The sequence below is a fragment of the Syngnathoides biaculeatus genome, chromosome 6, assembly GCF_019802595.1.
Source record: "Syngnathoides biaculeatus isolate LvHL_M chromosome 6, ASM1980259v1, whole genome shotgun sequence".
NCBI classification, from domain to species: domain Eukaryota; kingdom Metazoa; phylum Chordata; class Actinopteri; order Syngnathiformes; family Syngnathidae; genus Syngnathoides; species Syngnathoides biaculeatus.
Window position 1 is genome coordinate 13,746,373 of NC_084645.1, and position 16,666 is coordinate 13,763,038.

General features: G+C 40.1%; 1 protein-coding gene across 2 annotated transcripts in view; it reads right to left on the bottom strand.

Moving 5' to 3' along the window:
* LOC133502661 (inactive serine protease PAMR1-like) overlaps window positions 1-16,666 on the bottom strand; it is a 47,846-nt gene that overhangs the window by 21,384 nt on the left and 9,796 nt on the right. For both annotated transcript variants that reach the window (XM_061823695.1, XM_061823694.1), the window contains exons 2-6: window positions 10,029-10,205; window positions 6,990-7,115; window positions 4,185-4,299; window positions 2,172-2,389; window positions 445-552 (exon numbers count right to left, since the gene is read on the bottom strand). In XM_061823695.1, coding sequence (XP_061679679.1) covers window positions 445-552; window positions 2,172-2,389; window positions 4,185-4,299; window positions 6,990-7,115; window positions 10,029-10,205 — 744 coding nt within the window. The remainder of the gene's footprint in view (window positions 1-444; window positions 553-2,171; window positions 2,390-4,184; window positions 4,300-6,989; window positions 7,116-10,028; window positions 10,206-16,666) is intronic.

The following is a 16,666-nucleotide window of genomic DNA, read 5'->3' on the forward strand; positions in this document are numbered from 1 at the left end:
CTCAAAAACCTCTCAGTAATTCACAGAATAGCAACCATGCAACTGAAACAGAGTTGCTGCTGTTTAGTCACAGTACCTGTCTTTGAAAATAGAAAATGTAAGACCTGAAAAAACATTTGGAGAGTTTTCTTTGTTGTTGTTCCTGTTGTTTGCAAAGAGAAACCTCAAAAAGTGTTCACTGCAGGCAAGGGTGAGTATAAGCAACAGCAAAGGTGCGAAAGCGCAAAAGGAAACTGTGTGTGTGATGGGAATAGCATGTGTGTGCAGGCAACATGCACCGTATCATTATATCGCACTGGACTGGCAGGAGAGTTCCTATGATGCGAATTGACTAATGATGACTCATTTGACCCAGGAGTGAATGCCAAAACGTACCCTCCTAGCAACAACTATCAACAAATGCTACTAGCGTTGGTTTATTTTGGTTTTGTGTTAAAGACTTACCATTTTCGCATCTCTGGCCTGTGTAGCCAGCCAGGCAGGCACAGTGGAAATCGTAAGAGCTGTCGAGGATACATGTCCCATCGTGAAGGCAAGGAGAGGAGCTGCAAGCTGTGACAAAATAAATAGAATATATTATGTCACATAAAGAAGTATTGCATTGATTTTGAGGAGAAACATAAAACTGTAATCACAAACGGAAAGTCTCAAGTGGTAGGAAGTGGGATGTACGCCATCCATTTCAATGTGATTTTCACATTCCGCTTCGAAATGTATGTAGGCATGTTAAGACATAAAAGCTCCTTTTATGAGATCGAGCTTTACAGCTAGTGCAGAAAATCTGTCAATTTTTGAGAACAGTACCTTTTTTGACATAAACCTCCTCTTGATCCACCTGTGTCAGTCATGCACTATTGTTTTTATGTTGTGCTTCCTAAGATTCCCACCAGTTAAAATTAGGCTAACCCTCCTCATGTTTATTCAGTATGTGATGATATTTACAAGCTCTGCAACACACTGTGGTACTTTCCCCTGAATCGATGAACTTCGGTTTACTATTGCCTCTCTTAAACCGGCAGGCCGAGACAGGTCTTTCAGACAAAATAAACCTAGGAAACCACCAGCCTACTATTGTTTCTTAATCTTGACGAGCTCAGTGAAACAATGTTACCAGGTATAGCCTTAGGACATTGCATTAAAAAGACACATTATAAAATTGGGTGTGGGCAATATGGAGATTCTTTGTTAGATTTGTTTGAAATTTCTCCAATGTTTTCATATGATAATCATGAACGAAACCATTGAAAATGGTTTTAGCGAAGACAAAGGATTTAATTTGATACTGTACGCATGGGAAGTGCCACAGAAATATGACCATATCCACCACAAAGCTGTAAAAGTGAAGCAGAGAGGAAGTCAACATCATAAATACTATTACCTAATCTCCTCATGTATTATTTTGGGAGGGATGAATAGTTGGGCCTTGGTATTTCGTATCCCATTGTTCTATTATACTGGTACACCATAAAGGAAACTTGGCACGGGCACCTGTGGGCAGTACTATACTCATCGAGGTTTGACTTACATTATGTTGTAATTTGACTTCTTCACATTGCCAACAGGACACCATCTGGAATCTGATTTGCTGACTTTTGTGACTGATGGTTTCATAGTTCTTTCACCTGACTTCCGTGCACGTAGTGAGTGAATGTGAGTGTGAAATATTGTCTGTCTTTAGATGTGCCCTGTGATCGGCTGGTGACCAGTCCAAGGGAGTCTCCCTTTGTCCCCAAGCTAGATGTGATAATCTCCATTTTACTGTGAGCCGAAACTGGATAAGCAGTATAGAAAATAGATGTCTGGATAGATGACATAATTAAGGAATGTTGGAATCTCAGATGGTGTAACGACTCAGATCAAACATTTTCATTTTGTTTTAAACTGGAAAAGGCACTCCAATCACATTCAACATACTCCTCCCAAACGATTTGTAATGAAAAGCCAGTTTGTTTATTTTGGCTCAAATGTTAACATTTTGCAACCTTTTCATTATGTTCTGAATCAATTTGTTTGTTCATTTTGGAGGATATTTGTTGCTGAATTTAAAATGGCTTACTCTGTATAAAGCCCCCTCACACTCTCTACTATTAATGACTCAACTATCAATTAAATGCATACTTGTCACACATTACTATTGCATTAGATCTCAGCAAATAAATGTTCAAACGTACCTGATACCTCTTGGAATGTAGCAAAGAAGCCATCAAAATTCTTGTAACCATCAGACTCAAAATGAATGTGGAGACTGTTGCCAGAGCTCTGAATGGGAGGAGGTCTGATGTTTCCACAGAACCGACCTACAACACGAGAGTTGATGCTGTCACCATCTCTGACCTCCACGAAGTCATAGCGACAAGAATGATGTACCTCCAAACTCAGCATTATAAACCTGTTGGCATGAAGACCGACATGAACAAATAAATAAAACAAGTCGAAAACAAACACATCCCAACACCTCAGCAACCGCTATGATCGCAGTCTCCCCCCTTATGTGAGCACCTGTGTTACAGTATCTGGCAGTGCTCCACGGGCTGCCACCACAGATGTGATGCTTCAGAGCGTTCGGAAGAAAAACAGGCAATGCACAGTCATGAATGACAGTAATTCCTCTAACAGCTACAGAAAATGACTGGAACTTCAAATAAATGCTTTGCTGATGTGAAAGATGAGTCAGATGTGTTTTCCACTGTGCTTGGCTAAGACCAATTTAACACATAATTGCATTATTGTTCACATGCATATGCAAGTCTATACTGGTCACAACAACCACATACTTTACTTTACTCTGACCAACAGTTTACAAGCCTTGCATTGGCACTCTGTCTATGGAAAGCACAATGAACTTTATCACCCTGAACATTACAAGGATATTTATCATTAACACTCCTTTTATGGCTGTTAAATGGAGAAAATGCACATATAAACACTTTTCCACTTGTGTGATTGACTATAATGAGTGCTGCTAAGCAGCATGATGGGTCTAGGCTGGATAAACTTAGGAATGATATCTGAACAGTAGCTGTTAAATGTCTACAACTTTTCAAATCTAAATTGGCTGGCAGTTTACAAGGCTAATGCTATTTTGAGCCCCGATTGCTGTTTGAACACACACTGGTTATATACGGTATATAAAATACAGCAGTGGTGTGAGTATAATTGGTTCATGTATGATACTACAAGCCATAATAATTGATATTTATAGTCAAATCACTTATTAGGGTTGGAGATTTGCCGGATTTTATCCGTGCTGCCTATGAGCAAGAGGCTAGATGCAATTTGGAATGACAATCAAACAATACGTACAATTGTGAAGTAGTACCGTCATTTTAAAGGAGAAGCTATATTTTTATTTATTTGTAGGTTTAATGGCGCACAAAGACATGAAAAAATAATGCCCCCTAACTCAGGTTTGGGTTTGATGAGTGAAAATGAACCAAAAGTGGAGATTAGCCACAATCACTCCGTGATTTAACAACTATTTAAAAACAGGATTTTAAGTTCATTCATATATGTCTGATATTTACATTGTTTTGATTATCTTAAACATTAAAGTGGGTAAACTATGCAAAAAATACAAGAATTTGAGAAAGGGGCCAAGAATCTGTCATGGCACTGTATCCAGAAAAATAAATAAATAAATAAAATACACTTTAATGTCTTGACATCTATGCACTATTAAATGTTAAGAGAAATTCTTTGAACCATGATTAACTTTCAGCATAGGTAGTCAGACTTAATGTTACTGCTCTTAGCTGTCAAAACTTGCACAAAATTGTGACGAGTTAAAAAAGAATGTGGAATGGAGAAAATGACACACTGGGGAGGTTATCACTGGGCTGGAAAGTAATTAGAGGGCGGAAGAAAACAGGCATGTTGGGTTTTCCAAAGATGTCAACTTGCGTTTATTAATGATGCATATTGTGCAAATTTGACATTTGATCTACTGCCAGCAATTAATCACGTTTATAGATAGGTTATTTATTTTCAAGGAAGGCTTTAATACCAGACTAGGATAAATCATGATTTGCATTTTCTTTTTTTTCTTTATTTTGATTACAAAGAGCTCCTGTGTATTCATAAGTGATGTTCTTTAAATGGTAATTGAAGGTCAGAGAGGTACATTATTAATGTCGACTGGTCAGAAGGTTTCAGTGTGCCACATTACAACAACAATACTGCCTCACCTGAGTTCTATTGTAAAGGGTTTATCCACCTCTATGGTCCACTCACACCTCGCGTTGTTGGGGTAGCTCTCCAGAACTAAGTGGCCCTGACGTTTACGGATCAAACCACCACACTCTGTTGAATATAACACAAAGAACTCATTGTATTTTGAAACTTGCACAGAGAGGGGTGTGCCTATTAAATTTTACAGACTTTTAAAGATAGCCCAACTACTATGTTGGACTACAGGCTGTGTATTCAACTAATTTGGCTCGCAGTACAATGGTTACAGTTAACGATTGTGATGGCCTCACTGTAGTAGGCTCAACATGAAGAAACAACCAAAGACCAGCTCCTTCAACAAAGATCAATAGGGTTTTTACTTATTAATTTTAAAAATCCATTTTGTGGTGCATATTTTAAACTGGTAAACCTGTGAGATCCAAATGGTACACATGTACATAATTGTTCACCCCGGAGGATGAGAGAGTAGCCTCCATCCGTGTTCGGGTGCGAGACAGGTCCTGACTGTTGTTTATGCCTATACACCAAGCAACAGTTCAGAGCACCCACCCTTTTTGGAGTCCTTAGAGGGAGTGCTGGAGTGCACTCCTGCTAGGGCCTCCATCCTTCTGCTGGAGGACTTTAGCCCTCATGTGGGCATTGACAGTGGGACCTGCAAGGGAGTGATTGGGAAGAACGACACCTCTGATCAGAACCGGAGTGGTGTTCTGTTACTGGACTTCTGTGCTCATCACGGATTGTCCATAATGAACACCATGTCATAAGGGTGTCCAAATGTGCACTTGGCACCAGGACACCCTAGGTTGCTCTTTGATGATCAATTTTGCGATTGTCTCGTCAGACTTGTGGCTAGATGTCTTGGACACTTGGGTGAAGAGAGGTGCGGAGCTGTCTACTCATAGGCTCCGATGGTGGGGAAGATGCCGGTCCAACATGGCAAGTGAGATATGCCCTCTCTGGGTCGGGGATGGGATCCTGCCCCAAGTGGAGGAGTTCTTGTTCTTGTTCACAAGTGAGGGATGAGTGGAGCGAAGATCGACAGACGGATCGGTGCAGCATCTGCAGTAATGCAGACTTTGTATCGGTCCATTGTGGTAAAAAAGGAGTTAGGTTGAAAGGCAAAGCTCTCAATTTACCAGTCGATCTATATTCCTACCTTAACCTATGGTCACGAGCTGTGGATCATGAAAGCAAGAACAAGATTCCGGATGCAAGCGGCAGAATTGAGTTTTCGCCACAGGGTGTCTCCCTTAGAGATACGGTGAGAAGGGTTAGTCTTCCGGGATGAGCTCAGTATTGAGCTGCTGCTCCTCCGCATTGAGAGAAGCCAGATGACTTCCAGACCTCTGCCTGGTGAGGTGTTATGGGCACGTTGTACCGGAAAGAGACTCCTGGGTTGACCAAGGACACGATGGAGAGACTACATCTCTCGGCTGTCCTGGGAACACCTCGGGATCCTCCCTTAAGAGCTGGATGAAGTAGCTGGAGAAAGGGAGGTCTGGGCATTCCTGCTAAAGCTACTGCCCACGCAACCTGACTGAGAAAAGCGCTAGATCTATTGTGTGGTGCACGTTTGATACTGGTAAACCTGTGAGAGCCAAATAGTACACATGACATACTTTAAGGTGCCAAAAACATAAAATCTTGTTTTCGTTCTGAGTAATAAGCAGTACTGGAAATGGATAGATGGATGGATGGTTGAAGATAAGTCCTGAAATTGTGCAAAGACAGAATAATATAATATAATACTAAATTGTTGCCTTAAAACTCCTTCTCACATTCAAAATTTTCCAGATTTTTGTCGGCAGGGCTAAAAACTATCCTTTTGACGTTAATAGTTTGGGGTATACTTTCCGTCCCTCTACAATATGAAGACCAAGCATCCTTACTCCACTTAATGGAAGAACTGACACCTCCTCATTCATAATGAACTCAATTCTTTCAGTATAATTGGCCATGATATAATGCCCACAACTAAAAAAAAAAAATGTTCTCTGCAGTGTTATGTGGTTGGTGTTATTTGGGCTATTATGTCTCTGCCGTCTGGCGGCACACACTTTGCGTTGCGAGGCAGCAACGAACCGCACTAGGTTTCCCCCCGCAGCCTCACACCAGCCTGACACGATAGTACTACTGGGAACGTTTCGCGCAACGGTGAAGGGCTTGCAGCCACTTGTGTCGCCGGCAATGAAGAGGAGAGGGGTAAGGGGGAAATTATGCGGCTGCCAGCTGAACGCTGCAACCTGCAACATGTGCAGCACGGAAACTACCCGTACACCACCCCCAAACCCCCTTTTCCATGTGACACATCGATCGTATAATGGCCTGCTGAATTTGAATGCTAACAAAGAAGCAGAAGGAGTCTCTGCGGCCCATGAAAGAATGCAAGCTACGTGCATCACTCCTCCCCCCGCTTATAGATAGGAGCTGTAATAGAAGTATTTGAGTGACAGCTGGAGGCAGGATTTTAAAAGCAGCATGTGGAAGCTCAAAGAGTGTCTCAATTTGATTAGACATACTTCGCAAATGTTTTGATTTATCTTTTTATTCATTGTCCGGCTTAAGCTTGTTTTCTGTGAAGTTCAGTTTACAAGACATTTTTGGGGGCTGTTTTGTGGCCTTGTTAATAAGTATGCTGTTTTTTAAAAAGAAGCTCCCCTGGGCATGTGCATTTTTACAAGAGGGCATAATCATCCGAGATGTAGATATAGCCACAGGGACCAAAAGAGCATTTACGTCATCCCACAGAGATGGATACATGTATACAGTAAGATGTTCCTTCAGAAAGTTATCTCACTCACTCATACAATCTCCACCAGACCATCCAGGACGACACTCCGCACAGTATTGGCCAAGGACGAAAAAGTCATCTTTGGGACCCCATGTCCCGTTGTTGCACCGCTTACAGTTCTCAAAAATACTGCAACCTGAAACACAGACAAGAGACAAATCGCAAAGAAGTCCAACAACGTCAGCTTTAATGTCCAGTTAAGACCACAATTATTCATAAAAAAAAGATTCATTAAAGAACTGGAAAGGACAGGAGAAAGTGGCAAAAGACTAAAAAGCTGTTCTGGTACAACTACTGATTAAAAATAAAACAAATATTTATTTTGAAAATTGTTCACATTTCTGACAATTTTGTGAACGCTATACACTTCCCATCATAATGTATCCTATGTATGATCTAGGAGAATCTGTAAAATTCTAATCAACTACAAAGAACAACATTCAAAAGATTAGTTCATGTGAACAAGTTGTTCGCAAACGACAACACTATTGAAGCGTCATCCACCTCTCTGTCCCCTAGCCACCCCCCAATAAAGCTCAGTACTTAAATGCGTCCTGACGCACTTGATTCCGTGTGGCTTTTGTGCATGCTTACCACCCAGCAATCCAAATTAACAGAATAAATAAATGGAAAATACGACAGGATATGCATAATTTTGTGCATACATTTTAGTGTATTTAAAAAACTAACCTTGAACCCACGATGCCATTTGATCTCCTCACCAAAATGTTACGGCATTTTCCTGTGTGCTCGTGTGCTCCCCTTACGTTAGGCAACTTGCTGGTTCCATAATGCAGAGTCACCACTACTGCAGACCCTCTCGAATTTTCTTTTACATAAACTCTGCTAAACTCATTACTCTTATGGTTCATGGTGACTGAATGCTGAACAATTTCCACTTCTTATAAACGATAGGTGTTGAAACCCTTCAAAATAGTTTCCTGAGAGGCCGGATTTCCACTGAAGTGGCTACTTGGTCAATGGTTGGGGAAGGAAGACAAACTACGACAGCTATTAATTTAAATAGCAACTGTGGACTTGCACATGGTAAACTATAACTGTGCGCAGCCCCTATGAGTGCATTTTATAGTTCTGCAGTCAAACAAAGTACATGTACTGTATCCTTCTTAAATCTCAACATCTGTTTTTCCTCTGTAAATGAGAGTACTTTCATTTCATGTATAAAACATGACATTCTTCAGGGGGAAAATGGCATTTCAGATTACAGCTTTCAAAAAAATGTTTTACCGGGAAACTGAATATGTGTGCTGACATGGCAGGTATTGTCAGTACATGTGAGTTTTATGCCTGTACAACATTATGTAGTCCTTCTGTTAGAAGCAACGTAAATAACTTGAGTCCCATTAAACGGTCTAGAGACTCATAAGTTAAGAGATGTTGTGATGTGAGGTTGGCCTAGAAACAAATTAGATCAGACATAATGAAGTTGTTTCCAGGTTTTCCATCACACTTATTTGTCTCCCTGCAGTGTAAAGGTCAAATGAGTCAGACAGCTCTTGGTGTTGTGCCAAGTAGATGCCAGGCAGTACTGAAAGACTTCAAGATGAAGCTGACTAAAATCAACATACCTGTGCAGTCTCATGTTTTCCTATCGAAAAATATGTCACTCACGGGTCAAACAGCATACAGATGGATGCTGAATTGACTGAAATTTTTGTCTGCATTGTTAGGGATGGGTTGTTTTCAATTTTACGTCAAGAGATCCACATCTACAAAGCAGGGAAATAGAAACATCCCCAGTTGTGAAGAATTAGAAGAAAAACAATGATGGCCGCAACGCTGTTGTTGACTCTTCTTGTTGCTGTTACACTGTCCACTATTTAATGAATTTGTAGCCACAGTGGAATCGTGTGCCTGGTTCATAAAGAGTAGGTAATATGACGCATTGCTGGTGGAATCTTCAACATCCTATATTATTCATGCATTCCTTCATGAGGGTTGCGGGGGTGCCGGACCCTATCCCAACTATCATCAGGCAGGAGGCAGAGTACATCCTGAACTGGTTGCCAGCCAATTGCAGGTCACATATAGACAGACCACAGTCGCACTCACAACCAAACCTACAGGCAATTTAGAGTCTCCAATCAGTACATTGTTTTCGGGATGTGGGAGGAAACTGGAGTGCCAGGAGTAAACCCATGCAGGCACGGGGAGAACATGCAAACTCCAAGAAGGCGGGGCCGGGATCTGAATCCCGGTCCTCAGAACTGTGAGCCCAATGCTCTAACCTGTTGCTTCACCGTGCCACCCCTCCCATTTTAATACATCCTAATTAATTGCCAAATGATGGACTTGGCATTGCTGCTTTGTATCAGAGTGAATCATAATAGTACCCATGAATTGAACAAGAACCTGGTTTGTAGGGCCAGGCCCTTCTCACATTCAACATTCAACAGCTGACCTATATGTTCTTCTCAATCACTGGACAATAAATCTCATAGACAAACTAAAAAAAAAATCTTGTTAAGCGTTTAACCAGAAAAATCGAAACCTGAATGACTTCCATTATGAGTTCCTGTAGTAACACCCGGCCATCCTAATTTGTTTTAATACTGTTGAGTGCCTCCACACAGATCCTAATAGACCATTTTGGAAAGCAGGTGTCCTAAGTGTGACACACGTCAGCTGGAGCTTATCCCAACTGACCTTTTTCCACTCTGGACGCGTTACCATGTGCTCATAGAGGACATACTCTATAATCAAGTCATACTTCATACTCACATTTAATTTAATTTAATTTAATTTAATTTTATTTAATTATCTGCATGTTTGTGGAATGCGGGAAAAAGCCAGACCACCTGTAGAATACACAGAATCTTGCAGACTACCCAAATATATATGTCTCACTTATATATTTCTAAAAAATGATAATCTGATACTGGCCGTGGGTTGTTCAGTTTACTAATTGCCTTTTTTTTCTTTAAATGAAAGTCAGTTGAAAAAAATATCAGTAAATTTCAAAATTCTTAATGCTATACATTTTTAGCAATTGCCTTGTAGTCGTAGCTGAGCGCCACTGAAGTTGTACCTGGGTGGATGATGCAGGGGTCACACTCATTGATGGCGTTGCGGCAGCAGGGCACAGCGTAACCCACCGAAGTCCCCTGCACGGGACATTTGCAGCGAATCACATCATACTCGCAACATCCCCTGCACATGACATTCCACTCTGGGCCTGGGCAGTTGTTGTACAAAGACCTGTAATCTAGAAAAGATAATACAGTACTTTAAACAAGCCTAATTCTAAACCACACAGAATATATTAACAAAGGACTGTCGTGAGTGGAAAAAAATGGAGCGTAAGATAAATATGGTTGAAAACGAAGGAAGATGTCAAATGTGCTTTTTGCGTGAGGAGATTTTTTTGACTTTGTCCACGGAGGGCTGCTGTGTTTATAGAGTCTTGTACAGTAGTTTATGTGAGCTGCTGCCTACTGGCGCTCTGGTTATTTCCACAGCTATGTGACCTCAAGATCCTCTTTGGAGTTGCCAAGTCTGTATGTTTGCATGTTGCGGCAGACATCAAACATATTAATTTATTGCTGCAGTATGAAATTCTCCACAATTTACAATTGAATCCATTAAGACAGTTCTGCTGACATGCGAGGTACTTAGAACATTTTTGTGCGGTTATGTCAAAGTTTTCTGCTTAATTTCGGAAACAGACAGGGAAAGGAGAGAAGAAAATTAACAGATGGCGCACTTTAAACTTGGCAGAGTGTTTTTCCAATAGTTAGCTCATCATTTCGGTTCTTATATGACACATCAGTTGTACATTTAAAACAGACAAAATCAAATGTTAATGGTTTTTGATCTGATCAGGAGCCATCTCATTTTAAACCTGGAGAATATCAACTGGAGAGGAGAGATTTTACACAGTCCTGTCGTTTTAAAACTTAAATTCACTCATTCATTTTCCAAGCAGCTCATCCTCACGAGGGTCACGGGAGTGCTGGATCCAATCCCAGCTGTCATTGGGCAAGAAGTGGTTGCCAACCAATTGCAGGGCACATGGAGACAGACAACAGTCGCACTCACAATCACACCTCGGGGGCAATGTAGAGTCTCCAATATTAATGTTGCATGGTTTTGGGATGTGGGAGGAAACTGGAGTTCCCTGAGAAAACCCATGTAGGCACAGGAAGAACATGCAAACTCCACAATATTCATAATTAAAGAGACAAATGTCACAATCCTCTACTATTTTACTTAAGATTATATCCACAATCAAGGGAACAATGAATTTGAGATCAACTAGAAGGGCGCAGTGGATTTTCAATAAGTTAATTTTTCTGCAGGTTTTCAAATGGCAAATTTTATGCTTCATAAGGCTGCTGGCAGGCTTTATGCTTTTTTATTTGATCCTCCCTGTTGCTGAAGTCATTTATTTATTTGACAACAGGGGTTGTTTGAATGTGTGCTTTAACTTCAAAAATACCACCAGTCTTTCATTTCAACTGTCCGCGGTCTCAGCAATATATGATGAATGCCTCCAGTCTTCTACACCAGGCCCGTCACAGACACACACTTTAAACGCTGACACGCCAACCACAAGTTGCAAGTTCTTGTTGTGACAACAAATGTAAACTCACAACCCCATCAATTTTCTTTTTGTATAATAGTGTTCTTGCGGTGTCTTATTATATTTTGGATCGTCTGTCTCACTTTGACCAAAAACATAATCTTACACTTTCTGTCCAGATGGTCATCCTTTGGGGATTTCCACGTTGAAACCACAAGCAAGCACAGTAAGGGCGTGTGTGGGGCTTGTTTGTAGAAAACTTGACAAGACAAAACAAAATAGCATCCAACATAACAAAATCCTTTTTTGACCATTTTAAAACACGGCACTTCTTGCTAACGAAAAGGCTGACGAATGAATTTCTGCCTGGCAACAGAACCTAAAATGGAACAAGTGATGCATCGAGGCAGAGGATAATATTTTGGCTTGTCTATCTGTGGACAGCACTCATCTGCTTTTAGACACAACAGAAAAACAGTTGCTATCAAGTGCACTTCAGATGACTGATGTTTTGTTCGGAATATGATATAAATTACATAAATTGTGTACCGTGGATTAAAAGTTTCATCAAGTGAGTTACTGGCCAATGTCACCATTCACTCTGTTTACAGTGACCTTTAACCAGCAGCATTGGCTTCCAGCGCATGAGGAAAAGTGTTTAAAACATTTGATGACTGCCATATGGGGGATTGTGGGGGTCCAGACAACTTCACTTCTCGTGAGACCAATTTGCTTCCTCCCTCCCAGGTAAAGGACAGTGGTCCACTAGAGTTGAAAACCTGAATTATGGGACATCAACATGAAAAGGTTTCAAATTTGCCTGGTAATGTCACCAGAAGGGATGGTGCTGTGTCCCCACAGAGAGCTGACCCATGGTTGCCTTCAACCTACTTTATTCACATGTCAATCATTAAGACCACTGTACATACATGTCAGTACCACAACATCATGAAATATTCCCACACAAAGTGAAACATTGAGAAGAAACACCCCATAGACGTTGGTCAAAGCCTGTTAGGTGCTGGATCAGGAAAATCAACGTATAACAAAAACAACAATGTTAGATACTCATATGATTGATACTTTATAGACAAAACAAAACAGGACATTGATCACAGTCAGTAGCTATAAGCAAATTAGGGCTACCTGGACAGTAATTGCGTTTTTAATTTCCTCTTGAAAATGCCGAGAGATTGGGTGTTTTTTATACTAGTGTTTTTTCATTTTTTTAGCTCACTGAGTTTGGGATTCAACTTGTTGATGACTTTATACATTATACATGCATTTTGATGTAACAGGTATTGTATTGCAGAAAGTATTGAGTTTGGGAAGTCTTACTATTCCTTCCCGATGAAAGACAGGATGAGTTGGAGCACTACATTCAGACCTGGAGAGAACATGTAGCAGTTTCTTTTACAGAACGTGGAGTTTTTTTATGCAGCTATGTTGCACTCAATAACATTGTACTAAAACTATCAAGGGGTTCAGTACACCATACTCCTGAAAAACCCCCGACAGGACTCCCCAAGGGACAGAGTTGAACACCTTCTCCAAGTCCACAAAACACATATAGACTGGTTGGGTGATCTCCTACGTACTCTCGAGGATCCTGCCGACGGTGTAGAGCTGGTCCACTGTTCCACGGCCAGGATGAAAACATCACTGCTCCTCCTGAAACTGAGAATCCACTTCTCGACGGACCCTCCTCCCCTGCTCTCCTGAATAGACCTTACCTTTGAAAAATCCCCCCCCCCCCTCCAAAAAACAACAAAAAAATGCAGTCACTCCCATCCATGGGACATTTTATTTTCAATTACATCAAGTATTGCCATGGAGTTGTTAGTATTCTGGTATTTCATTCTGCATGAATCCCAATGTAGTCTGCTAATGAACAGTGACAAACACAAACAATTCCAGTCAAGCATATTTATCTCTCTTATTGCCATTTAGTCTGCAGTTGAAACAGTCATCCACCCCACAAAGCAAGTGGACTTTCTTTTCCATGTAATACTCGAGTCTTTTGTCATGCTCAATGACCCAGAATGTACCGGTACTCTGCTAACTAACATGGGAAAACACAAACAATGTACATTTATTCACCATTGAATTGGATCTGTGTTCTAATCAGTTGATTTTAGCTATTTAACGGAATAATCAAAATAAAACAACAAAAATTGAAAAAAATGCAACTGCTTGCAGTTTATTTTTCTCACACACTGATCGAAACAAATTGGAACTTCCCTTGCAACCACTGACAGTCTTCCCACAAAAAATAGGGCCAATACCTAATCATCTGTATACCCTTTGAGCTAAATTGAGCTGAATTGATGAGTTAAAACTATTTAAATGAAACAATGTTTGGTTTCATCTCTGTCGCAAAGGAACAGGCATTTATATTACGAATAGGGTGTAGCTCACCTCATAATGTTTTCTCTCCCTTCGTGAAGTTAAAAAAAACACAAGCAGCTGTGTTTGTGTGTTAGGTGGGGTGGCCATACATGGTTACCACTAGAGTCAAACTCTTGACCTTAAATTGTCAATATGTTATTCCAGGACTTGCGTCACGCATACAGTCGTGCCTCAAAACATTAGCAACCATGGGGGACCAAAGTTTTTAGCCATGACTCTATCACACACACAGTCACCGAAAGGAGTATTTAACATCACCATTTTACTCATTACATTTATTTCCAAAGGGGCTATTGACAAGAACATTTCACCAGATGTTGGCAATAACCTAAGTAATCCATACATGCAAAGCAAGTTGAACAAATGACAGGGAAAAAGTATTGAGCGCGCCAACTAATATTTATTTAATGCTTCGTACAAAAGCCTTTGTTTGAAATAATGAAGGTTCAAAACGCCTCCCCGATGTAGAAACTTGTTTTATGCTGCGTCTAGTGCAATTCTGTTTCATTCCGTCACCAACTGAGAGTTTCCATGGCAGTATATTTTGGATCATTATCCAGATGAAATGTCCACCCTTATTTAATTTTCAGCATTCTTGCAGCCGGCAGCAGATTCCTGTCAAGAATGTTTCAGTAGATTTTCTTGTCCGTCCTTCCTTCAATAATGTGACGTTTGCCAGTGCTATTTGCTGGAAAGTAGCCCCATACCATCATGATACCACCTCCGAACTTCAGTGTTGGTATGGTATTTTCGGGTGGTGCATGGTGCCATATTTCATCCAAACGTGGTGTTCATTATAGCATCCAAAGTGATCAATTTGCTCTTATCTGACCCGACTTTATTCTCCAAACATTTAACTGGCTGGTCAACGTAATCTACACCAAACTTTAAGCGAGCTTTGGCATGCTTTTTATTTTTTGCAGGAAATGGGGTCTTGCATACATCAATGGGAGCAGAGTACATTACTCACTATTTTCTTTGTGACAACAGTACCTGCTAATTCCAGGTCTTTTTGAAGCTCTCCACAGGTAGTCCTTGGCTCCTGGATAACTTTTCTGATTATTCTTTGGATTCCTCTCTGACAAATTTTGCAAGGAGCACCTGATCGAGGCAAGTTTATGGTGGTATGATTGGGTATCCACTCATGTATTATGGCTATAACCTCGCTCACTGGAACAGTCAGAAGCTTAGCTATGCGCCTGTAACTAATCACATTGTTATGTTTTGCAACAATTAGTTTGCGATTGTCCTGAGACAGGTCTTTGCTCTTAACAATCATGAGATGTATCTTGACTCACACCTTGGCAAGGAAAACGGTTTTGGAGGCCACCAATTAGGACCAGACCAGTTGATTTTCATTTGCACTGACAAGGGACTGGATTGCTGTTTGATTATTGATAAGGTCTTTTTCCTCGTGTCATTTCACATTATTACACATAACTCCATTTCTGAGCTTGTTTGTTCTATTTTAATTATATGTATGGATTACGCTGGTTGTTCCCAACAGCTGAAAATGTGAAACTTTTATGTCAATAGCACCTTTGGAAATATATTTACAGAGAAAAATGTTGACATGTTAAATACTTATTTCAGCCGCTGTGGATGTGCACCATTAGGTTTTAAGGCCTATATCTGTTTGTTATCATGATTCTATAATACAAGATTTTCACTAGTCTAGAGGAATGGGGCAGACAAGAAGAAAGAAGCCACTTTCGTTGCATTTCCAGATGAAAAAGTTCTAAAACTGTGAAGGAGTTTCAATGTTTCTCGGCACATAAAGTGTGGATCTTAATGACCAATTTATGACAATAAAGCAAGAATGTATCTACAAAAGATTATAGTATGCAAATTCTAATAAGCATTGTGAAATGATGTTGAATGTGATAATGTTTCACCTGTTCTTTACAACAACAGAGAGATCATTATATTTACAACAGTATTTGGGCATGTGTCCTGATGATTATTATGTTTTATTACACTAAATGGTTTATTTACTCCCTTGTAAAATCACACACGAGACATGCAGGTGAAAGCCTGTAGGTAATAAAACCCTGGATCAAAACAATTGCTTTAGGAATTTGAGACAGTTTTGGGTGTGCAAGATTTTACCTTTGCATTTCTGAATGTACTTGGAACGTTACTTGAGCTCTTACTTGAGTTTAACGACTAATGGGGTTTTTTTTATACACAACCTGCCCATGAACACATAAAGACAATTGTAAAAAAAAATCAGTTTTTACTGTTAGTTATTACATTTTTTTTCCTTTACGTTTGTAATATAATAAACGGCAGCAATTGATCTCCATGCTCTTAGCTATTGTACTGCATTTTAATGTCTGACTACTAGTTATGTTGTTAAATGTCAGGGCAGCAAAGTAAGGAGTGATACCTCCTGGACCTTTGGTAAACATTCAAACTGTGAATTTTTATCTGTTGTAATCCATTTTGTGGTGGTTCCTTTATGCATTTGATATAAATGGGAGCAGAGACAACAAAGCAAATGTGAGCTCCAATAAAGACATTCAGTTCATCGGTCTGCGTCTTTTATTGATGGTCAAATTCATCATTTCATTGAACAAACAGATTTTTGCTCGAGTATTGACGATGCCAATTACACTATTTTGTCCTGAGGATGACAGTGGTGAAAGTGTATCACGAAAAATAAGACAATTTAGATTCTAAAACTGAAAATGTTGTATGAGGTATTATAGCTTCCATACAACGAAATGACCGTT